The sequence below is a fragment of the Takifugu rubripes genome, chromosome 8 (assembly GCF_901000725.2).
Source record: "Takifugu rubripes chromosome 8, fTakRub1.2, whole genome shotgun sequence".
In the NCBI taxonomy this organism is placed as follows: domain Eukaryota; kingdom Metazoa; phylum Chordata; class Actinopteri; order Tetraodontiformes; family Tetraodontidae; genus Takifugu; species Takifugu rubripes.
Window position 1 is genome coordinate 10,750,705 of NC_042292.1, and position 25,215 is coordinate 10,775,919.

General features: G+C 43.3%; 3 protein-coding genes across 8 annotated transcripts in view; 1 reads left to right on the forward strand and 2 right to left on the reverse strand.

Moving 5' to 3' along the window:
• The window catches only part of focad (focadhesin), a 21,701-nt gene extending 16,044 nt beyond the window's left edge, over positions 1-5,657 (reverse strand). Inside the window, exons 1-9 of the mRNA XM_011606502.2 lie at positions 5,496-5,657; positions 3,448-3,519; positions 2,919-2,993; positions 2,515-2,669; positions 2,210-2,308; positions 1,679-1,780; positions 1,276-1,501; positions 616-822; positions 435-522 (exon numbers count right to left, since the gene is read on the reverse strand). Of these exons, the coding sequence (XP_011604804.2) occupies positions 435-522; positions 616-822; positions 1,276-1,501; positions 1,679-1,780; positions 2,210-2,308; positions 2,515-2,669; positions 2,919-2,993; positions 3,448-3,504 (1,009 nt within the window). The 5' untranslated portion in view covers positions 3,505-3,519; positions 5,496-5,657. The remainder of the gene's footprint in view (positions 1-434; positions 523-615; positions 823-1,275; positions 1,502-1,678; positions 1,781-2,209; positions 2,309-2,514; positions 2,670-2,918; positions 2,994-3,447; positions 3,520-5,495) is intronic.
• mllt3 (MLLT3 super elongation complex subunit) lies at positions 4,946-21,272 on the forward strand. Of its 6 annotated transcripts, none has more exons than XM_011606498.2 (14): positions 6,773-6,950; positions 7,376-7,470; positions 7,543-7,723; positions 12,071-12,153; positions 12,241-12,384; positions 12,922-12,960; positions 13,496-13,624; positions 13,886-14,464; positions 16,066-16,135; positions 17,311-17,428; positions 18,160-18,262; positions 18,403-18,471; positions 18,625-18,696; positions 19,043-21,272. In XM_011606498.2, exons 2-14 carry the CDS (start codon positions 7,468-7,470, stop codon positions 19,172-19,174), a joined length of 1,722 nt encoding a protein of 573 aa, XP_011604800.1. In that variant the 5' UTR covers positions 6,773-6,950; positions 7,376-7,467; the 3' UTR covers positions 19,175-21,272. The 6 variants fall into 6 exon arrangements, with proteins under 6 accessions (XP_011604802.1, XP_029695474.1, XP_011604800.1 ...); XM_011606499.2 differs by having other exon boundaries at positions 7,391-7,470; XM_011606500.2 differs by lacking the exons at positions 6,773-6,950; positions 7,376-7,470 and adding an exon at positions 4,946-5,052.
• Positions 21,273-22,451: 1,179 nt separating this feature from the next.
• Positions 22,452-24,431, reverse strand: LOC101065890 (histone H2A.Z). Its single transcript, XM_003966753.3, has 5 exons — positions 24,274-24,431; positions 23,939-24,016; positions 23,696-23,809; positions 23,498-23,627; positions 22,452-23,393 (listed from the first exon to the last, which is right to left on the reverse strand). The coding sequence occupies exons 1-5, from the start codon at positions 24,274-24,276 to the stop codon at positions 23,332-23,334; spliced, it is 387 nt and encodes a 128-aa protein (XP_003966802.1). The 5' UTR covers positions 24,277-24,431; the 3' UTR covers positions 22,452-23,331.
• Between the last annotated feature and the right edge of the window lie 784 nt (positions 24,432-25,215).

Here is a 25,215-nt window from a genome sequence, read left to right on the forward strand (position 1 = left end):
AGAGACAGATGAAAGGAGGATGTTATGGGGATGGGAAAATATACCATTAACACCTGTGGAAGTGGGGAGCAATTGGCCCCAACATCTGCTTCGAGCTCCTTTCACACAGGCAGGATTTAGGCCCGGCTGGCTTTTTCTGCCAGTCGTCATGGAAACATGAGACTCTGCCACTGAGTTGGGATCAGAGTGAAAACAAAGGTGTTGAAAGTGGAACATTTACACGATGGATCATTGCACGCCAGCATGTGTTAAAACACCCTGATATGCCTCCAACGTTGACTGGGACTAGAACACAATGCAAGGTCCATGAACACATGCTGATGTCATAGACGACACTGTCCTCAACCTCATCGGACCCCTGAGATAAACTGAGCCAGCTACCTGGACCTAATAAATGTGGTGGAAGACCGAGATCCTCTCAAAAACACTTTTACCCAGACTGAGCAGCCGGCTCTGCTGACCCGACGGAGCCTCGAGGAGGAGTAAGGCCACACCCACCATCAACTCGTCCAATGGCAAATCCTAAAAAAGAATAGAGCGCTGGTGGTGATTTGATTCCTCGGTTTTGGTGAAGGAGTCTAAAAAAAAAAGCCCTATGTGCATGTAGCATCTCACATGGCGGCAGTGAGGCAGGAGCTGCTGCATTAAGCTGAGGAGAGGTCGACAATCTCCGTTTATGACCAGGCAGCGATGGGAGACGCACAGCATTTGCAGCAGCAGCTCGGCCCTCTCCTTCCTCCAGCGCTCCTCAAAGGCCAGAAGAGTCTGAAGCAGAGCAGCTACGAACTCACACAGCTCCAACACCGCCTCCATGTTGTCCACCTGCGGGTAGAAACAACTCTTTCATTCTGGCATCGACTCCCAGTCGTTTGGGTTTTGCCAAATTTATTCGGATTTAGAATTGGATAAAATCGCAACCAAAGGCGACAAAGTAGCTTCTTCGCAGAATGTTGAAAAATATGGCACCATGTGATGAGCCAACCGCCAAAAATACTCCAACATGGCATAAAACAGTTCCTTTTTCACAACTTTGTGGCATGAATTTGGATGAGTTCGCCACAAATTCAAGGAGTTTTAGCCCACAACGACCACAAAAAACTGGCCTGAAGCAAATTTTCTGAAGGGGGTCTGAATGTTATGTTACTTTTAAAGTAAATCAATAAACTTTTAGTGATTCACTGCATTAACCTGGTGGCAGAGACGTTAACTCCGAAGATGGAGGGAACACCTCGTTCGACTCTACTGACACAAACGCAGCAGATGACCACACGTTACCTGCATGTAAGGAACCATCTGACAGAGGCGGCTCAGAAGACCGTCGGACACTGAGCAGTTCTGCTCGTGGTCTTTGTCCTTGAGGGCCGATCCGGTACGTGGAGGCGATGGCAACAGCACCTTGAGGAGGCTGTGTCGCAGCAGGGCGTGCTGGGTCTGCCTCTGGGGCTCACAGTACAGATACTGGAGGAACGGGGCCAGCACGTCCATGTAGGCCGGGTCACGTCTGCAGCACAGATAACCAGGATTCAACGGCGTCGCCTCTTTGGGGCATTTTAAACTTGCTCATGTACAAAACTTTCCCGGGATTATATTTCCTCCATGCACCGATAATGCTGGAATGAATTATCTGACAAGGGACATTAGATGAAGCGATTAAAGCCTCGACTGTCGTCATGCCAACCTGTCAACAGCCTGTTGAATGAAATCATCGATCTCCAGCGTCAAAGCGGGCCAGCAGTCCACTCGGCTCTCCAGGGCTGTGATGAATGGATGAGGATTTTTCCTACAATGTCAAAAACCCGAGAGAACACAGCTCTCAACATGTTCCATGCTTTTGGAACTTTTTTAGTGCACCAAAAATGAAAACAAATCCATCAATCATGGACCAAGCTGGTTGGAAAAAGTGTAGTGGTAACCTTATCCAACCAGATAAGCTGTTCAAATGACCAACATCTGCTCTTTATTTCATCTGATTTACAAGAAATTTCCATTTGCTTATTTAACCCTTTATATTTTCTTTTAATTTTAATGTTTCTTTTCTTATTAATCAGTAGTCATGGTAACGTTATTTCTCTCTTGGTTTCACTCTAGGAAGACCCGGTAGGACTAAAACCCTGGCTGGATTAGGGTCCAGAAGGACTGGGTCTTGATACCCCCCCCCCCCCGTCACAGTGAAGCAAGACTGGGTAACTGCACCAATCATGCGACTGACCTGATGGAGTAGGGACAGGTGAAGTTTACGCTTCTGTCTCTTTGGTCCGTCTCAATCTGTAACAGCTGTCCAATAATCTTCATCAGCCCCTGCACATTTCTGTTCACAAGACACAGAATATAAAATAGTGTTAATACGCAGAATAAAGGGGAAATTGTGTTTTTAATATTACAAGTCTAACAGGCCAAATTAACCCCTGTCCAGATCAAACCTGGTATTGCATTGACCCAAACCAGATTATGCCCAGGAGGTTATTTTTAAAGGCAGTCTCATCAAAGCACAGACAGATTGTGTATTTGGAATACCTGGCCGAGGGGAGGAGGTTGAGGACGTTGTTGAGGACGAACTGCAGGTCTGCATGGCCCTGAGCCACCAACAGCACCACGGCATCACAGCAAGTAGAATGGATCACAGCAGAGTCGCTGCAACACTGTTCCCACAGGGACTGCAGTGCTGGGCCCTAACACACACCAGAGAGACACAACTAAGCTTTTCATTTTGATTCAGCTTAAATCGTGAGGGCTCCGATGCTGTTCTTCAGTTTTTTTAATGGATACGGCCTCACCCACTCATTTTCTTCATCAACAATGCAAATTATGAATGTTAAACGTTAAAAACCCCACATTGAAAGCGAGTTCGAAAACCACAGCAGAATAAAACAGTAAATAAAGGGCCAATTCAGACATTATATCTTTACTAAGTAGCTCACCTGCAGTGTAGAGCTTGTGATTTGTCCACTAGGTCCCTTCTCTTTTAACACAGCAGCTATAAGATATTTCACCGTCTAGAAACAAACAGAAGCTAAATAAACATCTGATCAACCGCACGATTAAGAACTCTTTTCACTGTAATTTATATTGTGTGTGTAAATCATCGTATGTATCTGTGTCACATACAAGGCTTAGGGCGGGATTAGAATTAGCATTGTTGTGTAGCGATGGGAAATGAATGGAACTTTATCCTGACTGGAAGGAAATTCCAAATTTCAGTTCACTTCAGTTTTAATTTATGAAGCTTTATTGGGGAAACCATTGCTAAAAGGGTTGTGAACGACTACCTACAGTTATTATTTTACTCATACTCATGCACAGCACAACAATGCATAGATCGTTCTCGGTCTACACGTCTTGGTTTCAAATGCCTTCGTTTCACTTTCTTTCCACCTCACTTTCTTTACCACAGTGAACAACTGTCCTCGTAAAGGATTATTGTACAAAAGAAATCCGCTTCAGGCTTACCTGTAGTTGTATGACAGGGCTGGCAAAATCAAATCTTAGCCTCAGACTCTCTGTCATGTTTGCTGATCATGTCTGGAAAAAGCAATCACAATGAATTGGTCAAATTTCATAACACTAAGTTGATAGACAACTAACAAAGATACAATGACAGTGTCTATGTCAGGGGGTTCTGAATGGTTGTTGCAGATGGAATAATGGACTATTTGTTGGTGGATGAGGTGAGAGAGGCCCCCGGGGATCAGGGTGGATTTCTTGGTCACAGGGCGTTTGGACAGTTCATATACGGGGGTGAATCTTTGATTTGGTTTGTTATCCTGGTGCGTTTGGTTCTGTGCTTGATGGTGGAAGTTACATCAGGATAAACGGCTGAAGGTGAGGGTGGAAACAATGAGTGAGCGATAAATCAGAGTCAGAATGTCCTTGCTGATAATAACGGCCCTGGGTTTCCTCAGCAGCTGGGGGCGCTGTTGAGCCTCTTCATGGATCAACACAGTGTGCTGCGTGAATGATGAACAGAAGCCTAGCTCAGTCCTGAACTGTTTACGGCCCACGACCTGTTCCACCACCTGGCAGATGGAGGAGAAATGATGGTGTCGCTGCTTTGTTTCTGCCCCTGCAGCACCACTGCTTGATCTTTGTGCTGTTCCGCTCTGGTGAATTTTGACTAAATGATTTGAGCAGTTTGTTGCCAGTGCTGTATTGGGACAGAGCATCAGCGCCAGTCACGTGGGCCATTTTGTCTGCATACTTACAACCCTTGCACGAAAACACCCACAACGGCCACGTAAACATCAGGACTGGAACACGGAGTAATGGAAGAAGGTGGCCTGTTCGGATGAGTCACATTTACTTTGGCATCATGGAAGGCTTGTGTGTGCGTTGTTTAACTGGGCGACACACTCATCGGAGTGGCACAACAGTGAGCTTGAGGCGTCCACTTGGCCTCCGTATTCCCCAGATCTCAATGCAATCAAGCATCTATGGAATGAGCTTGATGAAATGTGTTTCACGGGGGTCCCCGTTGCATCTTAGAGGCTGTAATCTCCTACCAACACCTCACTTGGCATCAGGGTTTTAGTGGAGCCCCTGCTTCAATGGGTCATATTAGACAGGTAAAATATTTAAGAACAAATTATCCTTCACAGATTTGATTTGGCCGGGAGGCTCCAGCAAAATAACACATTTTCGTGATGTGCCTAGAGACAAGGTTGACCGTGACAAGACACTACACAAATAAAGATGAAATCGTGAGTGCAGCTGAAAAGATTTCAGAGCCTTTCACTTTTCACAATCCTTTATGTTGCAGCATTTATGCTAAAATGAAAGGAATGCAAATCATCCGACAGCCCATAGTACCTCATACACGTCACAGTGCCCCTCAAATCTAAACCCTTTTTACTTCGTTACAGGGGAGCATTATCCTGCTAAAAGAGGCCATCGGGGAATATTGTTTCCATGAAAGGGGTAGGACGTGGTTTGCAACAATGCATGGGCAGGTGATGTATGTCACAGTAACATCTACATGGGGGACATGGCTTCCGGGGAGAACACTGCTCATCGCACTGCCTCCTCGCATAGTGCATCCCGGTGTCATGTGTTCCGCAGGTAAGCGACCCGCACACACACCCTTCAGGAAAATGCGATTCATTAGAAAAGGGCACCTTCTTTTATAGCTCAGGGGTTTTGATGCTCTCATGTCCATGATTTTCAACGGTGGAGACAGGTTAGCAGTGGCAGCCTGAATGGTTGCCGCCATCCCGGCAACACCGAGTATCCTAACACCATTCTATCCATCTATCTACCACCCGGGTCAGCCTTTAATCGTCCCAGAACACTGTTAAATGATGTTAATAGCGCTTAATGCAGTGGGAACACTCTCGATATGTTTGCCAAAGTTTTATGTGATCGGGATGCTGGTAGATTCAAAACAGCCATTCAAGAACTTGGGTATACACAGACAAATAATAAAAGCTAATAGTAGCTTGGAAAAAGCTTTACTGTAACTTCCTAGGCTAATCAAAACTGAGCAAAACTTATTTTTCTGGTACCTTGTTAATGCAGCAACACCAAAAACATCCGCATGTGGAGGGGACTACGGCAAGTAGCGAGGGGAAAACTTTGCGCACATTAAAAATCTCAATAGCTTTATTCAAAAAACGTTGGACATTTATTGTACGCACTGGAAATTATATTGTTAAAGACATTGCTTCGAAATCATGTTTTAAAAAGAATTTTTCTATATAAAACATGTAAACGATCGTCAAAACTACTCAAACGATCTAGACAAGAAATCTATGATGCACTTGTACCAATTTAATGTGAATCGATATCATACAATAGACGAATTAATAGAGGAAATAATACTTATTAAAACTATATTAAGTTATGCAATTCACTGCTACTTCGTGTCATTATAAGGCTAGCCAACAACTATTATTATTATTATTATTATTATTATTATTATTATTATTATTATTAACTATTATTGCAGTATTACAGTCGCTATAATGTGTCGTATAAATTAATACCTCATGAACGAACTTGCGTTAAGTGATTAGTTTTAAGCTGGTATGAATCTGATCTCTAATAGTATTGTCCTAAAGTCGTAAATTTTTTAATTTACCTGACAACGAGTTTTAAAGTACCAGATTCTGCAGTAACTTAACCTCTGACAAAGATCTACAAGATGTCTTTTAACCCTTACATCTTCTAAATTCTCCTTTGAAGGGGAACTGCACGTTTTCTGAGCAATAATCACTTAGAATTTTCTAGCTAATTCTTTAGACGTGTCTGCTCTTTCGTTTGTCTTTTTTTTCTTTCTCTTATCATGAAAGCAACGTACACGCAGCGCTCCGCCTTCCTGATTGGTGCTCCCGCTCTGTGCTGCTATTCTATTGGTTAGTTCCATCCTACGTCACTATGGTGAGCCAACCAAGCCTCAGTAGTTTCTTCAGGGGGAGTAGAGTTGAGGAGGTACATAACGGAAATTAGACGCATTGAATTTCAAAATAAAATAACACATACGGCAGATCGAATGTGATTTCTGTCATCAAACATAAAATTATTTGTCAATAGCAATAGTTGATGAATTTTCAAAAAGCGTATAACGTAGTTCATTTTCAATTTTACGTACAATATTATGTATGATTAACCTAAACCGAGATTTTACTTTTTTTTTTTGGCCTCAATATTGTTAAACCTTATAGTTTCCAGTGGAACGGCAAATATAACATTACACATCAATACAACTCGTCCACACCCTGGCGTCCAACAATACGTTCCAAAGGTAGTTGGCTTTATTGTGAAAATTTAAAGCGGAAGGTGTGTATGTTGTTATTGAACATTGACAGCCGGCGAGCCTTTCAAAGTCTTGAGTATGACTTCAGTTCAGGAGGATCGACCGTGGCCGTTGTCGCTAGCAAACTGTTCTCACCTCTGCTCTAATTTACAACCTGTTCTCCATGAAATAACAATAACGCGGGGCCTGTAGGATGGCCAACTTGGTAAGTAGCCGCCTGGAAGACTTGGTTGTCTGTCTGGTCTAGTAGAGTATTTATTATCTGTGGACCTTTTCTGTTTAATGACACCGGACTACATGGTGCTTTTACTCTACAGCGAGGATTTTAAGCCTTATAGGTCGCTGTCCTTCAGCCCTACTAACTGCAAATCTAACCCAAACCCGCATAAACTCAACAGTACTTTTACTTAAGTAACAACTAATTTCAAATTTCACAATACTATGGCATTTAATTGTCCTTAATAAAGTAATGATTTTCCAGTACAGTACTTCACACATTAGCCACGTATTACTGCGCGGTGATGGAAAGAAGACTTATTTTGTGTCTGCAGCTTGTCGCAAAATTTTTTCCGCTATTGGGCTGTAATAATAGATTTGTACCAGTTAATCCGAGCGTCTTAAATTGTGTAGTTTTCCCTGAAATAGAAATCTATTGATGGTCATGTCTGTGACGAGACGAAAGAGCTTGTTGGGGTGCCAATTGTATTGAAAGAATAGGCAAAATGGTAAAGTTCTCAATATCTGCCCATAATAAAATGACAAATTCCTTTTGTAATGCTTTGTCTTGTTGACCAAAGGGTGCAGTCCAGGTGAAACTGGAACTTGGTCATCGTGCCCAGGTCAGGAAGAAACCTACTGTGGAGGGCTTCACCCATGATTGGATGGTGTTTGTTCGAGGACCAGAGCACAGCAACATTCAACACTTTGTAGACAAAGTTGTTTTTCACCTGCACGAAAGTTTTCCCAAGCCAAAAAGAGGTAAGATGTCCTGCATTTTGTGATTCCTGAATGGCTTTTTAGACATCTTCTCATTGGAACTGGCTCTTCAAAATAAACCAATGAATGTAAATAAACTTCACCATTGCAATTCTTGAAGTAGGAACCAAGTTCTTGTTGCTGACCATGAACTCTGATGGGTGCAACTAGTGCATAGTTAAAATAATATATTTTAAATGTGTATTTATAAATTTAAAACAGTGACAGATGTTGATACAGCTGTGTAACTTCTGGGCTTCTGACAAGTGATCGAAACTGTGCAGATGACAACAAAGAAAGTCCTCAAAATCATTAATCTATTGAGTGCTGCTATTGATTGTGAATTCAGCTGTCACAAACACCATCACAAAACAATATTAATCTGCTCTGTGCTCTGCTGTAAATTATCTCTATGTTCCCTAAATGTTCATACCTTAGGTGCCAGCTCTCCATCTTATTGACACCGCTGTTATTATGGTATTTAAAGACGCTAACTGGGACTTGATGAGGGGGAAACATTTTGAAGTCTTCCTTTACCATCCTTTTCCTTTCCTGGCCGGTGGTTGCGAACCCACCTGCTTCCGAAACGATCCAACCAATCAGAAGGCAGGACCGGGGTTCTGCACCAATTACAATTCAAGCTGGTGAAGGGGCGGGGCCAGGTGGCTTTGTTTTACTTTGAGAATGTTGTTTTTGCTGAGAATCTCTGATACAACCTTTCACTCTTGCAACTAAAACCAATACAAGGATCAACAAGTTAAGTGCAAGCTTAGCTGGATCGGCTCATGCTTTTCCTCTTTTCCACTGTGATTGAGCAGCCAGTAATGTTTAAAAATGCAACTAAAGACAAAGCTTCATGCTATTGTCTCTGTCAGTTCTGGCCCGCTGAACAATTTCATTTGTAATTTAACGTCTTTGGATGCTTTCAAGGAGCAATCTCATCGAATTGTCCAAAATCGTCCTTCTTCTCTCTGTCCAAATTGTTGTTTTAGATCTGAAATGCCCTGCAGTCAGTGGGTGTTTCACCATTGTAGAGCAGGTGGTCAGTCGCAGGTCAAAGGACCTGCTTTAGCTTCAGCACTGAAGGAGAAAAGATTTATTCAATGATTTTTTGTCAATCAGGAGATTGTAAATTAACAAGAATTGTTAATGAAAGTGAGGATAAATGGCTTTTTTCTCTGGAATGTGCTTCAGTGAAACTGGACTACGAGAGAAGAACACAGGTCCAGTCGTCCTGCATCGGTTAAACTAGCTACTCTTTAGTCAGCGGCGGAGCAAAATGAACAGCTATTATCTGTTTATCATGAAATGCATTTTCTTATTTTGAATTTTATATTTTTGTCCAGGTAATTATGGGGAAAGTTTGAGGTTGACTGATTGTCTGCTTTCACAACAGTGCAATAAATTCATTATTATTTTTTAATTTTGTGGTGCTTGTGATAAACCACGTGTTAGTTGAGCTGTAAGTAGAATTTAGGAGGTAGATGGATTGCTAGGTGGGTTCATGCTTCACTGACTTACTGGTACATACTGTGTATCTTCTCGACATCCATTTTCTTCTACTACTAAGCTGTTTTTAACGGCATGCCATCTTGCTGGCACAATGTGTAGACGACAAAATGGAGAAGGCGTTTAGAAAAGGATGTTCTGGTGCGGACCGCTCTTGGTGATTTGTTGTTCAGCTCAGAGATGTGGCCAGACTCACATTGGGATTAATGACAAATCAACAGTCAGTAAAGCTGCCACTGTGTGCTTCATTATTGCAGTTAACGGGCCAGCGTTGAGTCGTTGCCATGGAGAAGGCCTAATGACAGTGCCATCTGAACAAATGGAGGTAAAAAAGCTCTTTGGAACCAGTGAAGGGGGTGCTATTTTGGCAATAGGTGGCAGTGGCTCATGCTGTTTAAGTACCTCATTTGGAGCCTTGGCTGCCATTCATGGTGCCCCTTCAAGAGTGCCTGTGATATTTCAGATGATGGTCACTTTTATGGAATGATGTCGCATGGGTTTTTTTGAGGTTTGGGAGGTGCAGGAAAACACTAAAACGACATGTCTTTTGTGGACCAAGGAGCTTTAAATGTACCTTCAAGACACTAAAAATGGAGGTCTTCATCATGCCTGGGCTTCTTTGAATCAAACCTCTTACCATAGATTTCTGTACTTTAATATTTTAGCCAGTGTTCTTGGAAGATCTAAAAAAGAAGCATTAGTTATGAATGCATTATTAGCATTTTCTGGCGTTGCTCTGATCCTTATAGCCAATTAAGAAAGAGAGAGAGAGAGCAAACAGGAGAAAAATTCCGGTCATTGCACCCCTCTGTATTGCCTCTGGGTGGAGGTGACCATTGCCCCAACTTGTTACCATTGCCAGTAACGTGCTTGTTTGCTTTCCTCGGAGCAGATACAACGTGGAAAGGAAATGTGTGTAAACAGTGATTGGATGACGTTAAAAATGTACTCGATCGATACAGGACATTATCATATGGAAAGCAAATAGAAAGTATATTACCGTCACCTGACACTTGTTGATTGTGATTAATTACTTTTGCAGTCTGTCTTTATAGATAATTCAGTTTCCATAACTTTGCACATAGCAAGGCTGTCAAAAATGGATGTGTTCTAGCTCATTTATGTAAATTAATGCATCATTTTATTTCATGCTATTAATGTATGTTCAACCCACCCACCCCAATGGGCAAATGGAGGAGGAGGAACCAGGTGGAGTGACTTGGGGGGGGGGGATACAGGAAAGACCTGCTGACCTTGATGGATTTGAGCATAAGATAAACAGAGGCAGCCACATGTCCAACACAGGTGCTGTGGTGAAGCTGTTAGCCCGGGCTTCAGGCCCTGATGCCACACTCATAGAGACCTTTTCTGACAGTTTGGAAATAAAAGTGCACATTGCGACTTTGTAGGGCTCTTGCGGCACGTCCCCTTTTTTCTCCTTACTTTTGCTTCGGCCCTCCTTCGGCGCCCTCGATTTCTCCTTCTCTTGGCGTTGCAGCCTGTCTCCTTGTGTCTCCACCACCGTGCTGGGAGACACGGCATACCTTCTGGCCGTAGAACATCAGGATGTGCCATCATGGAGAAGCTGCTCTACCCAGGCAACCCTCTGTGGGCTGCAGGTACGGCCTTATTCTACCGCTGGTGGTCAGGCCTGTGGAACAATGCAAAACTAGCCAAGCATTAGCCCGACAGGATGAAAAGATGTAAATAATCTGAAGCCACTGGCTGCAAAACCATTCCATCATGCTAATCATTTTTTCCCACATGTCCCATTTGCAGCAGATAAAAGTGATAGTCATTAGCACTGTACATTGGCATATGTAAAAAAAGATACAGGTGCATAAATGTGAAAATTATAATCATCTTTGCCATTTTTATGTTGCGCTCATTTCCTCCCCAGCTGTGGTGATATATATGCCGTTCATCACCGGAGCTCCCTGAAGGAGCATTCAGTTTCGTGCTTAAAATCATTTTCACTTTGCCCAATTCAGAAGCTGATGTGGCAGCAAAGGTGCGTCTGTGTTGTCCTCACATCATATTTGCTCATTTTTATCAAGGCATTATTGTACGCAGTAGTTTAGCAGATACATTTTTTACACTTATTTTATAGTGACTCATTTGGACAGGTGAACATGAGGCTAGCGTATTGACATTATGGAGATAATGGACATCAAATGCGCATTAAAGATATAAACGCTATTTACTTTTTTGACCAGCTGTCCGCGACCCATCAGTTGAGAAGCACTGCTGTAAACCGGTGTTGCCTCATTGTGTTGTGGCGTTAAGGAGACTACAACTTAAAGGTCATCCAACCTTGTGTCGGTTAGTTTTTTCAGGCCCGATCTTGATTCTTGCTCCACTTTTATTTGAGCAGGAACCCCCGTAATCTTCCAAATACGCAAAGGAGCTAATTGTTGTCTCCTTGAGTCAATCAGGAGAGGCTGACAAACAGATGACACCAGGGAAGAACACCTGAGCACTGGCGAGGTGCGTTTGTCTCCACATGCCCGTGGGGATAGCGGGTCTTTGTGTTGTTGCAGGCTGGTTGCATTCACAAGCTACAACGGTTCTAAATTAGCCAGCGTTCAAGTTAATGTAGGAACAGGTGACGGGAATTAATGAGCTCTCGAGAGAGTCAAGGTGCTGGTTTTCTGCTCGTTGTATTCAGCGATGTACTGAAAGCCTTTCATCACCAAAGAAACCTTGTGATGTTTCACAGCCACTGTAGGTCTAAAATACGATGGATAAAATAATGGTTTGCAGCATCTTTTACCCATCTGATCCGGATGTATTTGAATGTGCTGCTGTGGTCTTAATATCAAATATCCTGCTTCATTTCAGTGTGCAAGGATCCCCCTTACAAAATAGAGGAGTCGGGATATGCTGGCTTCATCTTGCCTATTGAGGTTTATTTCAAAAATAAGGTAAGTTTATTATTAGTCTCAGCTTTCACATAAACGTTGGCCAGGTCCAGATTGTTCACCCTTGCCTCCATCCACACTGTCTTTCAGGAAGAACCAAAGAAAGTTCGATTTGATTATGACCTCTTTCTCCACTTGGAAGGCCACCCACCTGTCAATCACCTCCGCTGTGAGAAGCTCACCTTCAACAACCCAACGGAGGAGTTTCGTAGGAAGCTGCTTAAAGCTGGAGGGGTGAGAGCAATGCTGCTTATTATATCCATTTTTACAGTTCCTGGAATCCAGTACTTTCAAGAACTTTTCAGAAATGAGTATGCTTTATATGTCCACTTTGAGCCAACAGCTGTTCTTCATCTTGACTCAACAGAACCCTGTTGTTCTAATCTGCTTTGCTTTTCTTTGAACCCTCCTTTTCTTTCTATAGTTCACAGTGTATATTATCATTTATCTAGGTATCTTCAGTTTGTGATTCATATCTGCAGATTCTAGATGAATGTGTGACTTTGCATTTAGGAGCATTTCTTCAGATTAGGCACTAGAATGGTTAAACGGAACGCTACAGTATGGTTGAAATGTTCCTGCTCTGGATATCCATGGTTCTTATGTGTTCCCTCTTGTTGGGTGCAAGTCGAGGTGAGGGCACCTAGCCATTGAACTCTCGCATCCGCCAAGATTTATGACTGAGGCCGAGTGCTCCGTATTTACTTTAGCTCCTTCTTACCTTCAGAAAGGGTTCAAATGTTGACAAGGCCCTTGTCTCCTTTTTAACAGCAACAGGATCCGCACAAGCGACCGACAGACGATTTAAAGGTAAGATTTATTTCTTTTAATTTCCATTTGCACAGAGTTATTTCTCAATATTGCAAATTCCCATTTGTTTTTCAACCGGCACTTTATAGAGGGGTCAGACCATGGCGACTGATATCCACATTGAAGCTGCAAGCTTTCCTTTGTTTCCCTTTCTTGCCTTTCACATGGGAAAATATGCAAATTAAAAACGTTTTAATAGAATTCACCTTGTGCTGCATTGACGCTAAAAGCCACCGCGGTGACCGGCTGTCATTCATTTTCAATGGAAAAAAATTTCAAGGAAGAAAAATGAATAGTCGCAGTCTCCGATTTGCCCAACGTTTGTGCCCTAAGGCTTTTTGTTTATAGGGACAAAATAAATGCCTAGAAGAAGGTATCAGAAATTGTAGAGGTACCTGGTCTGTTGTAGGTGACTGTAGGATATCTGGGAGTGTATTTTGTGTCAGTTACGTTCTATCTCTATAACTGTGAACACTGAAGAATGTTTAGGTTCAACAAAGCTTCTGGTGATTTTTGGTTGTCGTCCCTGTGGCAGATGATGGTCCTGCAGGAAGGGTCCACCCATCTGCACAGCCAGCATCTAAAGCTGCCCACACTTCCCAACAGCTCGCTCACGTCCACTTTCCCTGACCCAAAGAAGAGCAAAACCCCCCACGGGTCAAAAGTGAGTGTTGTTTTCAGCTTATTCAGCTTCTTACTCAGCTTCTTTTCCACTTAAGGGACCAAGAGAACCCAAAATGCAGAAATAAAATGAATTTGTATATTATTTATCTATCTTTTAATTGTAGTGACCTGCAGGTAATTGGCTAAAGGAAAGGTCTTCAATCCTGGACATGCATTTCTCATTTCGCTGAACACAGTTTAAAATGACTCTTTTGGCCAGAATTGCACAGGATTTTTGTAATGTGTTGGTTTTTATCTGCAGGATCATTCCAAAGGAAGTGGAGGTGCCTTTCTCACCACTACTTCTGCTACCAGCACCAGCAGTGCCAGCTTCTCTAAACTCCACAAACCTTCCAAGGATCAAAAACAGAAGCCTCTAAAAGACTTGAAAGAGCCTAAAAGTGCCTTCAGAGACTCCTTGTGGGACCCCAGCAAACCCTCCAAAGAACCTTCTGGGAGACCCAAAGAGAACCAGCCACTTAAAGATATCAATTCCAAGATTGGCTTTAAAGAATCCAAGACTTTGTCCAAGGAGCACCAGACTGAGGATATAAATCCCAACTCAGGGCCTAATAAGTATCTGCCCAAACCTGATTGTGACGACCACCGAACTAAAAAGCGTAAAAAGGGATTTGCAGATGTATCAGGGAAAGCGACTTCAGACTTTGACACCCAACATTTGGGTAAAAAAGTCTTCAGAGACAGACTACAGATGCAAACAGGTCAATCAAGACTAGAATGCAAAGATGCTGAGTGCAGGAAGGTGCCAAATCTTCCACCATTCCAGGAGCTTGTAGATCCCAATGACTCGGATATGGAGGATCAATCCACCAAATCAGATGTAAGTTAGCAAAACAGAAGACTATCACCTCTCTTTATGTCCCTTTTAGTCACCATGAAGCTTTAAGGGGCAGACGGTTTTTGAAAGGTTTCTGGGACTGGAATTTTAGCTTTGGTGGTCAGCGAGTTGGGCTGTAACACAGAGTATTTAGACTTGTTTAACGGTTGTCTGGAAGAGTCTCTGAGGGAGTTGGGCTCGGTAATGAAAGGGAGGATGGGTGGCAATAAACCCAGTGGTCGTTCAGCTGCTTTGTCTGGGTGGCCCAAAGAGCTACAGACAGTTGTAAAGTAAAGTAGGTAGTTGAAAATGCGCCGAATTCTTGATTAAAGAAATGATTTTTTTCTAGTGCAGATGCAGATACAAGTTATTAAATGTACAATGTGCTGGTCTTTATAATGCTCGTGTATCGCTCAAAAACAGTGCACGTGTTAACGTGAATGGCCAGTTGACGCCATTGGTGGAGATTCTGGTTAATTCAAAGCCAGATGGACGAGGTGAAGGATTTATGTTTTTACGATACCCGAGGTGAAAGCCGAGCTGCTCCCATGAATAGTTTAGGGTGCCCCTTTTAAACCGTTAAATGTCTGAAAGAAAAGAATCGTGACGTGTGGGGAGGAAAAAAAAGGGACTTTTCTGTCCGAAAGGTTTCTGTGGGTATTTTGTTGTTGCCGTTTTGATGGTGTTGTGAGAGTTTTTCTCGTGTTTTTTCGGGTCGGTAGGACAATTCCACTCATTTTTAAAACATACGTTTGTGTAAAGATAATGTTAGATTTTCCCCACAAAATGTCTCATAATGGTTGATATTGCACAATTTTACTAACAATTGTTTATTAGTCTGATCAAGAATTACATCAAGAGTTAAAGTAGTTGATACTTAAGCCGGAATTAGTTTGGTTTCCGCTTGGTTTTTCCTTAATCCTCCATCGTAAAGCTATGCTGAGAATCAATTGAAGAATTCCGATTGAATTGACATTTAGTGATGATGCTCTACCTTTTGTCTGAAGAACGTGTCCAGAGCTAAATAGTAACTTTGTTCTAAGAATCACAACTTCTGATTTCCACCACCCGCAATATCCAGAAATGAATATGTTCCAAATGGCCCCCTTTCCTGTGTTTGATAGCAGAACAATTTCTTGTCATCATGGACCACTCAAACTGCTTCTCCATTCCAGTCGTCCATCTCCCCTTTCAGGCAAACAGAAATGAATCAGACGCTCAGTTTGAATGCTCAGTTATTTATATTTATCCACAAAAACACAGCTTCAGGAGCTATTTTGGGCTCCGTACCTTGTTGAAGAGCAGTTGTAGTTCAGGATCATACTGAAAACATTCAGGGGCCACTCGACCATCTCAGCTCCAGCTGTAGAAATGTGCCAAATTATCATTAATAATGTAAATAAATGATGCAATAACATCTCATTTTAGAGATTTTATCAGCGTTGGTTCTTGAATAATGGAAACTACGACTGGATAAACATCAATATTTCAAGAACCTGTAGTGAATGTTTTGGTTTGTTTGCAGTTTAAGCTGCGCCCCACTGAATTTGGATATGTGTTATTTAACGGTTCTCATTGGGCTTACTGACTGTTCTCTCTCTCAGTCCGAACAGCACAGTCCAACCAGTTCCACTTCCAGTTCAGGCTGTGGTCCAACACTCCAAAAAAGACAAGGTAGGTATAATTTTATACAGTTCTCTGAAGGCATCTACATGTGACAAGCTTAATTTAAGCTTCAGCCTTCATAGAGGCACTAGGCAGACGTGTCCATTGTCCCTTTCAATTATTGCTTTTACTTTTCCTTTAGAATTAACTTCAAACCAAGTCGGTGGCACTTTCAAATGTTCTCTTTTGATCCGTTTTGGCATACTCCATCAATTGGGCCAAGTCTTTTCTATTACCAATCAAGCAGCAGTTGGTTGGTTAATGGAGTGTGTATTCTTGGCCCCTGCTGGATGCCTCGTTATTCTGGGTATGGGTGCGTTGAGGTGGCATCATGCTCCTGAAGTGGGGCTGGGGGCCTCCAGACCTGCATCCTCGCAAGGCGAAAGATGTAGGCAGGTTCTGGTGTGTCTGCGGGCGGGCGCATGCGAGTTTGTGCATGTGTTCGCGCGCGTGCTCGTGCGTTCCAGAGGGCCTCTAGCAGCATTGGATTATGCAACGTCTGGAACCCAGCCAGCTCATTCCAGGTGTTTGGGGGGGGGGGGTAGTGCCAAGTCTCAATCCAATTGAGCTGTTTTGGTCGTGTGACGAGTCCACCTTCGGAGACCCCACCTGGCAGCTTACGTGACAAAAAAGGATCTCCAGCTAACATCTTTGTTCCAGATCCCAGAACACAGCTTCTAGGGTCTAGGGTGGCAACATAATATTAGCCAAGCAGTCATCATCTTATGCCAGGACCTGTTGGGTTTGAAATTTCAGATATCTGTATTTACTGTGTTCAGCACTCAAGATTTCTTCAGTTCCCCTCAGAAGTATTTAGAAAGACATTTATAATGGAGAGGGCTTCCAGAAATGAAAGTGTGACATGTAGGAAACATGGTACGTGTTGGGCTTCCTTGGTGTTTACATCTGTTGGGTTTGGATGGAGGTGTGGGCCTTTATCACCAAGCTACCCTCCACGAGTTGTTGCTTTCTGATGAAACTGAAAAAGCTGTGCAGTTTTGCTAGTGTCACGAGTCCTATCGGATCGCTCCAGTGGAACCCCTCGCCTCCCTTCTTCACCTCAGACCCTGAGACCCTCAGACCCTGAGACCCTCAGACCCTGCTGCATGTTTATACTGGCCCTTACATCTCCTTATATTTAACGTTCTGATATGTTGTGTTTGTGTTCCTTAACGTGGCGTCAGTCTTGCAAGAGCATCACTCAGACGTAAATGATGACGACTCGGAGGATGAGCAGGACCACGACATGGAGTCTGATGCGGAGCGACCTGCACCAAGACATCTCACACACCACTCCCACAGGTCAGTGCCTGGACGACAGGCCTGTTGATCAGATGAGTCACACGAGCAGACCGGTCACGTGACCAGATGACTGTGTCAGGCCATTTAACCCGACAACATCTGTTAGTTAATGTGGTGGTGGAGGTTCAGGCCGTAGGGGACTGGGCTGAGGAGCAGAGGGTTGTCGGTTCAAGACCAGGTGTGGGCAAAACTTGGAAGGTGTTTTGGTAGTAGGGGAAGTTCAAGAAACAAAAGTAGACCTTTATTAGTAAGAATAAATCAAAAACCAGATGCATCTGAGTCACAAATATTCGTCAATATAAAATTATAACATAAAAACTAGTAGCCCTCAACTGTCCGATGATGCTTTATTTTTCAAAACTTTCACCTATTTTGAATTAATTTAGAATCAAAAATGCTGAAAATATACGATTTACGCAGATTGTTGCCATCCCACTAAATTGAAGAGGCCGACGCATCGACAAGCGTCAGTTCGGCGAAAGTTTATGAGCCGAACTATACGTGCTGCGCGTACGACGCTTTATGCCACGAAGAAACGCCGCTTGTTGTCGATCGAGGCGGCAGCGCGTGCGGATTCCTCGTCTCTTTCTTCCTCTCCTGCCTCGGGCTGACTTGATGCTCCACGTGCATTTGTAGAGAATGTGTGTGTTTGTGTGTAGAACTGTGCAATTTAAATATGCCATGCTTGTGAGGACTCTGACGTGCGCTGGTCTACTTTTAATATTTTGCAGGGTCGCGGTGAGTTTAAGTGATGGCTGTGACAGTGACAGCTCCTCTCCTTCTCCCCCATCCCACAACAAAGCCCCGGCCTCGTTGAGATCGGCTCATAACCAGGTGAGTTGGTCATGTGACGCATGAAGATTTGGTCCCTCAACTGTAAGTGGGAACCAGTGTTTGAAGTTCCCTCAAGGGATTTTTAACGTTGTCGTTTCTTTGTTTGTTGGGTTGGATTGTTTGGGGTTTAAATCTGTCAGATACTGGAAATTAGGAGTTCCGCCAAGCAAAACAAGCAAGACAAGAACCGGAACCTGGATTGTGACAAGGTGCAGCACCTTTTTGTTTGCGGATGACAAATATGTACGACTGTCTGATGGAGGCTGGGGCACCAACCCAGGAATTTGCGATAGGCTGTGTTTTAGAGAGATCTGGGCAAGGCCTCGTCACTGGGTTGGGAATAACCTGCTTTGTGTTCCCAGGCTTACCTGGAAGAGCTCGTGGAACTTCACAAAAGACTGATGACACTCAGGGAAGGTCATGTTTTGCAACAGGTATGTGGGATGTGCTTCAGTGACGTATCATCTGGTAAACGACAGAATATCTGCACCACTTAGAGACGGTGAAACTGGCCTGACCGTGATTCCTAATAACCTTAAAGGTTCTTAAGATTGATGAGCTAACACACAATTAATGCTTCAGAATGATCGAATGAGTCAGACCGTACATGCAGGCCTGCGGAATTGTGAGCTTTTGTGTACATGTATAAAGCGCCCATTGTTAAAGAGAAAATGTTACATATATGGTACCATTTTAATGTGCATGACGTTCAGCTCTAAATGAAACTTTTATTTTGTGTGCAGTGGAAGAGAGTCTTATCTTTTATGTTGTCTGCTGCAGATTGTGAATCTGATTGAAGAAACTGGACACTTCCACATCACAAACACCACTTTTGACTTCGATCTTTGCTCCTTGGACAGAGGTACTGTCAGAAAGCTCCAGAGTTACCTGGAAACCTCGGGACTGTCCTGAGGCTCCGCCCACCGCAGGACTCACATTTCCACACGGACGACAGATCGACTGTTTGTTTTTATTCCTTGTATATTTAAACTCTGGAGTGTTTTTTCTAAGACTTTCCACCCTGGTGGATCCAGTAGCTGCATGTCCAGCCTGCCAAACTGGACTGAACCTTCCAAAGAAACATGGACCCCAGAGACAGGCGGGGCTTAGTTCAGCCATCTTAATGAGGATCCGCCTTTGTAAACACTACTTTATTTATAGAAAGGAAGTGGAACCTGGCATCTTTCATTAGGAATGTGCCAATTGTCTGCTTTTCTGATTTGTTTGTGGATTATGACAAATGTGTGGTTAACATTGCCTGACTGGATTTGGTTATTTATTGAGTTTAATTTACAATTCATTTGTGTGCATTTGTTTGCATCTGAATTGGCTGAGGAAAAAAGGAAAGAAAGAGCTTGAGATTTGGGGGAAGCACTTCACTTCTTGTCATTGTTGTCATGTGAAAATCTCATTTGAAATGAAAATGTATTTGTTTTGTCATATTCCATCAGGTATATACAAAACTGCCAGTTGGAGAGTTGTTTTCCTTCAGCGGGTGATTCTGTAAATATCCTACTTGCTTGTACTTCATGTTCTAGAGTTCATGGCAGAAAAGGGGTTTCAGTTTGGAGGGAACGCGATCTGAACGTTCGACTCAAACTACTATTCGGATCTTGCAGAAGGTTCCGATTTTTAGGGGGTCGGGCTGAGGTTTCCCTGGTGGACTGATACACATTTGGGTTTGTGTGAGGTCATTCAGCGTAGAGCTGGGCTCCGAGGGAAGCTTTGATGGTGATGCACAGAGACCAAAGTCAGTTTGGTCTGTAACTGGACTCACATTAATGACATCACTGTCCTGAGATCTCTGCAAATTGGGATTTTTAAAAAAAAAATTGCTGTCACTCAAAATCCTGATTTTTGCTGTTCGTTTACAAATGAATTATGTTGTTGGTGCATTAAGAAATTGCACAGTGTGAACTGACACTAGATCTCCAGCTTGACGTGAGTCGTCTCAGCAGCACCTTATTCCTCCTTGTAATAAAACACCTTTTAACAGAGTCGGCTTCCGTTCTGAGTCAGTAGTTCGCAATTGAGTTTGACTCCCAGCTGTGACCCAATAATGATCACCAAGTTCCTAAAATGACGACTGAGCTGCTATTTATTGTTTGTTTTTACTGCTAGATGTCCTTGCACGGTGGTGTGGAGGGTTCTGAGGCCTTTCCCACCTGTGTACAAGCAAAGGCAACCTGGACAACTCCCTATCTGAGCCTTTTGGTGGGGATGGGGTGGGGTTTGATACCTTGCTCAAGGGTAATTCAGCAGTGCTTTGAAGGTGCCCTGGCACCACAACAGTGTCCACAACAGTACTGATCTGCCACAGCCGCCACAAGTTTCTTTTATCTCCAGATAACGACCAAGAGTTTTCTGATTCATCCAGTCAGATTAACAAGTTGGTTTCCCTTCAGACAATTAACTTTGGTCCATGTTTGGCTGAACGGCACGATCCGAGACGACAGACTAAATTAGGCTCACACATCCGGGCAGTTTACGTCTGCTCTGCTGTGCAAAATACGAGGGGGAAAAAGTGCGAGATTTACCCCATTTGCCAAGTGCTGCTCACATTTGTTATCAGATTCACAGATTTCAGGAAATTCAAAATTCTGCTTGTCGTGAACTGGTTCTATGGCTGATTCCTGCTGAACAAAGTGGTTCAGTGACTTGACTATGTTGTGTCCAACCATAATCTATTGCATGATTTTACCTTGTTTAAAGGGGACAAATACTCGTACAATCATATTTTGTCTGCTGGAATTGCAGCTTGTTTTGGTTTGCAGCGGCCTTTTCAGATAATAGATTAAGCTCAGAATCCTAAATTATTAAAAAGGGACCAAACCAATTATTTTGGGGGGGGCATCTTCAGGAACCCACCAGGAAGTCCGGTTGACCTGTCTCAATCTGAAGAGAAGAGTTCTTCAACCTGGATGACTGGAAACATTTACCAACTTGGGTTTTAGTAAGTCGTTAACCCTCCGGTATCCAGTCAAGTCAAACAAATGCACTTGACTTGCTCCTAATTTTTAATAAATCCCAGGTTAATAGTTGGCCCTGTTTCACTCTTTTCCTGCTGGGAGGCTGGGATGGACTAAAATATGGAACTGAAAGGGTTAAACGATGTAAAATAGATGTGCATTTGATATTTATGATAAAGGCTGACCTTGAATAACAAAAAGAAAATTCAATTAGTGTGGAAAATAAATCAGCATGTGTTTTTGAAGGTTAGGGTAGGATATGATTCCCTGTAATTGCATGTTATACACTGGAACAACCTCACTGAAAGTTAATTTGCCCATTCTTTTTGGGTAATAATATGCAGGTACTGGTGCATTTAAAGGAGATTATCACCAATTAAAGTGATCAAAAACATGCATGTATACTGAAACGATTAGAGTCTGGCTCAGAAGCAAGAGTTGAAATGCTGCGAGAGGCCAAATTCCAAATATTCCCTGACCAGGGAGCAGATTCAGTGAAAAGCCTGGAAATGCTGCCACCTATCGGAAGAGTGTAGAAACTGTTGGGGGCCTGCCCAGAAGACGACCCGGCGTTGTTCGGGTGTTATTAGTGAAAAACAGGAGCATGTACAGTCTGTGGCTCTGCTGAGGAGTTATGGAAGCCCAGGTTGCTCCGATGGTGGCCTTCTGCTCTTCTGTGTGGTTGGATCTGCTGTCAGATTCTCCATGGACGTCCCCTCCAGCCACTCAAGCACAGGGCCACTGTGGTCCTTGAGGAGCGCATCGGTGTCTCTGCGATGCAACAACTAGACCAGTTAAAGCCCAGTTGTAGTCATGGGAAGGTTTGATTTTCTGACTCCAGCTGCAGTCCTTGGAAATCTCCTCATTCCCAGATTGTGTCACAAGCCTCCCAACATCACTGTCCTCCCGCGATGACCTTTGGCATCTAAGACACCTGGTGCAGGGTCTCATTGGACAACTCAACTAGAATGAGACCATTTAAATAATCAGGACACTTTCAGGTGTTATTTTGGCCTTAGTGTGAGTGGCCTCATGAGCCATAGCGAACTTTACAATTTCCGAAACAAACTTGAAACTGTATGGAATAATTTGTTATATGGGTTCATCTTTTTCAGTTAAAATCCCAAAATGAATCATTGGTATTTTAATTTGAGATGCATGAGTACATCCTGCATGCAGAATAACCCTCCAATGGAAAGTCAAAGAATCACCAGAGCGGGTTCAAAGGAAACACAAACATAAGCTCGACTTTAATTTGGTCAGTCAGAACCGACATCAGCCCAGTCAAATACAGCATCTGTGTAGACATTTCATTCCCCACAATGATCCAGACAAAAAGCATGTAAGGTTGAAAAAAGCTGGACAGAATAAACTTCCCGGTTTTCCACTCAAGCATTAGGCTCATTTATCTCCACGTTTGTGTGATCTTGTGTCGACCTTTGCCAGAGCACAATTGGCCGAACCATCTCCTTGATGTTGGACCATGCGGGCCATCAGGAGTGTTATGGCGCCATCTAGCGGCCGTGACTCGAACACTGCCAAACTTTCCCGATTGAGTAGCTAATTTGTGCACATGCAGCTGTTTTAAGTGCCTCGCAATTAGTTCCGATGCGGCCCAACGGTCATCATTCAACATCTGTAAAATTCGTCCTTTATAAGTTGTCTTTATTCACAAATCCAAACTACAAACGTGACACTCCAAATTACAAATGTCCTGTGGCAAAATTAAACATGCTTAGCACTACGTACAACCTTGCATGATGGTGGAGCACACGCGATTTCCACACAAACCTTGTTAGTTCATTGCTTTTTGACCGAGACACAAAACATGTAAGTACACATCCACACTGGCAGAGTCAATTGGACAAGAGGAAAAAAAAATAACCCCAAGGAAAGCAAACGCCCAACAACAGCCATTTAAAACACTTTAAAACTGCAACACCACAAAAGTAACAAAGGGCACCCAAAAACAAAAATGAGCTTCTCTGAAGCCACTTTTAAAATACCCCGGGGTGAGTAGATGCAAGCTTGATCAAATTACTAAGTGTTTCCTAATCTACCACATGAAATCAAGTTGATGCAGCCGCAGAGCACTTGGGATTATACAGTCTTCTGCTGACCCTTCTTTCCAATCAAAGACTTGTGGATGTGAGGGATCACACCTGGAAACAGCCAGAACAGCACATTCAACATGATTCAAGCACACGATCCTTTTAGTTATACGCATAACTACATGAACTATAATTGCAGGAAACTATTTACTGACCTCCACCAGCAATAGTGGCCTTGATCAACGAATCCAGCTCTTCGTCTCCCCTGATGGCCAGCTGCAAGTGGCGTGGGGTTATGCGCTTCACCTTAAGATCTTTCGACGCATTTCCAGCCAATTCCAGCACCTTTGAACAGAGCCAGAGTTTAGGCACTCGTAGGTCCGACAGATGCCCTGGAGGTGGGAGAACGTTACCTCTGCGGTGAGATACTCGAGGATGGCCGCGCTGTATACCGCCGCCGTGGCTCCCACTCTGCCGTGGCTGGTGGTTCTGGACTTGAGATGTCTGTGAATACGCCCCACTGGGAACTAAAGCGGCAGCCGGGAGAAGAAGGGTTTTAATCAAACGTGTTTGAGGGCAGTCATCCGGGCGACGACCACTCATTTTCATCGGTCATGCTGCTCTGCAGGAGGAAATGAAAGAGCCTCGGCACAAACCTGCAGTCCTGCTCTCTGCGAGCGCGAAATAGCCTTTGTCTTGGTCTTCCCGGAGTCTTTACCTGCTTTGCCAGCGGCCTGGAAAACACACTCGAGTTGCATTTACACCGGTCGCGACAGGATACCACCCCAAACGTGAAATGTACCGCCGGTAATTGCGTTGTTCGGTTATTAGACGTCCGAATGTTAGAAAGCTAAGCTATAAGTGCTAGCGCTAGCGCCTTGCTATTCAGTAGAACAATGTCGACTGCAGAACCTTCTTTCTTACAAAAAAAGCAATTTCACACAATGGTGCATATTTCATACACATCGCAAATTCGACGGGATATACGTACCATATTTAAATCTACAAACGGCTCTTCGAGGAAAAAATCGCGTTCCTTGGCTCCGAAGTATCAACCGGACCTATTCCTAAAAACTACTGCCCGCGCGCTATGAACGGAAGATTCAAGAGGGGGCTGGACTTAAGCGATGCGGAAGTTGCAGCTCGTAACCGGAACTAGTAAATCAGACGGGTCCTCGCGAGAGGCCAATTGTATCACTAATAAGACGCTGGTCAAATGGACAAAATATAGGTTCCGTTTTGAGATGCTTGGCTTCACATCGAAATATTTTGACCAAAAACTTGGGTCCATCTATAAATGTTACATGTAAAGTTTATATATAGTTAAAATGTATCATATGGTTTCCTGAATAGGCTTTATTATAATACTGTTTCTACCAGCACAAAGCAGCTTATGTCAGTACTGCTGTAGCCGCACAATTATGCAAGTCAGATCTTTAATTTTACTAAAATGTCCTTTGATTATATGTGTCAATAAAGAGTGAATTTCACGTTAATTCCTTGACAGCAGTCCAGTTTGCATAAATACAGGCTCCAGGCTACTCATCCCCAGGAATGTTCCTCTTCCAGCAACCACTCACTAACTTTGACTGTTTTCAATAACCATTTAAACTCTGACCATATTTTCATAAAAACAAACCAAAACCCACACAATGCATTTGTCATTTGTGTTAAGTTGCTTCTTCACAACAGTTACTTTAAGCTTCACTTGTTATATTGCTTCTTTTGTCCTAAACCCTGTGTGTGTGCGTGTGTGTGTGTGTGTGTGTGTGTGTGTGTGTGTGTGTGTGTGTGTAAGAGCACATATATATAGCAATTATCTGAAAATAGGAAACTCTAAAAAGTTGTGTGGTCTGTGGAATGACGGTGTATGGAATTTTATGCATAGTCAAATGCCAGGTCCGTGTGTGTGCATGTGTGTGCGTGCGTGTGT